The sequence below is a fragment of the Chinchilla lanigera genome, unplaced genomic scaffold, assembly GCF_000276665.1.
Source record: "Chinchilla lanigera isolate Chin_1 unplaced genomic scaffold, ChiLan1.0 scaffold00008, whole genome shotgun sequence".
NCBI classification, from domain to species: domain Eukaryota; kingdom Metazoa; phylum Chordata; class Mammalia; order Rodentia; family Chinchillidae; genus Chinchilla; species Chinchilla lanigera.
In genome coordinates this window covers 25,588-26,074 of record NW_004955409.1, presented here as the reverse complement: position 1 = coordinate 26,074, position 487 = coordinate 25,588, and the positions used below count along the sequence as shown (strand labels likewise).

At 53.6% G+C, this 487-nt stretch overlaps 1 protein-coding gene across 1 annotated transcript in view; it reads left to right on the top strand.

Annotated features, from left to right (window-relative positions):
- Nucleotides 1-214: 214 nt before the first annotated feature.
- The window catches only part of LOC106147608 (predicted GPI-anchored protein 58), a gene marked incomplete in the record, with an annotated part of 11,283 nt that continues 11,010 nt past the window's right edge, over nucleotides 215-487 (top strand). The window contains 1 exon segment of the mRNA XM_013510006.1: nucleotides 215-487. Within this exon segment, the coding sequence (XP_013365460.1) occupies nucleotides 215-487 (273 nt within the window).

Genomic DNA, 487 nt, shown 5'->3' with positions numbered 1-487 from the left:
TAATTCCTTATTTTTAGTTAAAAAATAACTTCGCAGAGTAAACTAGCACTTTAAATATATGCTAAGTTAAAGAAGTACTTTCTTCAAAACCCACGCAAAAAAATAAGCTCCCTGCAAGGAAAATTTACTGAGAATAAAGGAAGCAAAATCAACCAGAAACAGCAGCTAACGCAACTGAGAGGAAGAGACACACTGGGTTTCGTGCTGCATAAGAATGCCCTATCACCACGTACAGTCGGAGCACATTCGCCACACCTCTTCTCCCCTCACGACAGCGAGTAAACACTCCGTACTCCCGGTTCCCAGCCCGCGGTGCCACCGTGCAGCAGGGCTCGGTTCTGACCCATATTCCTCTGCCGCTGAGCGAGAAACAATACCTTGTTTATCCGCACCCCGCTCGAGGAGGGGGTGCGCGCGTCGGCGGCGGGGCCGGGCGGAGGCACCCAGCGCTCCCAGCGCCCGACGACCCCGCCCCCGAGCCCCCCGC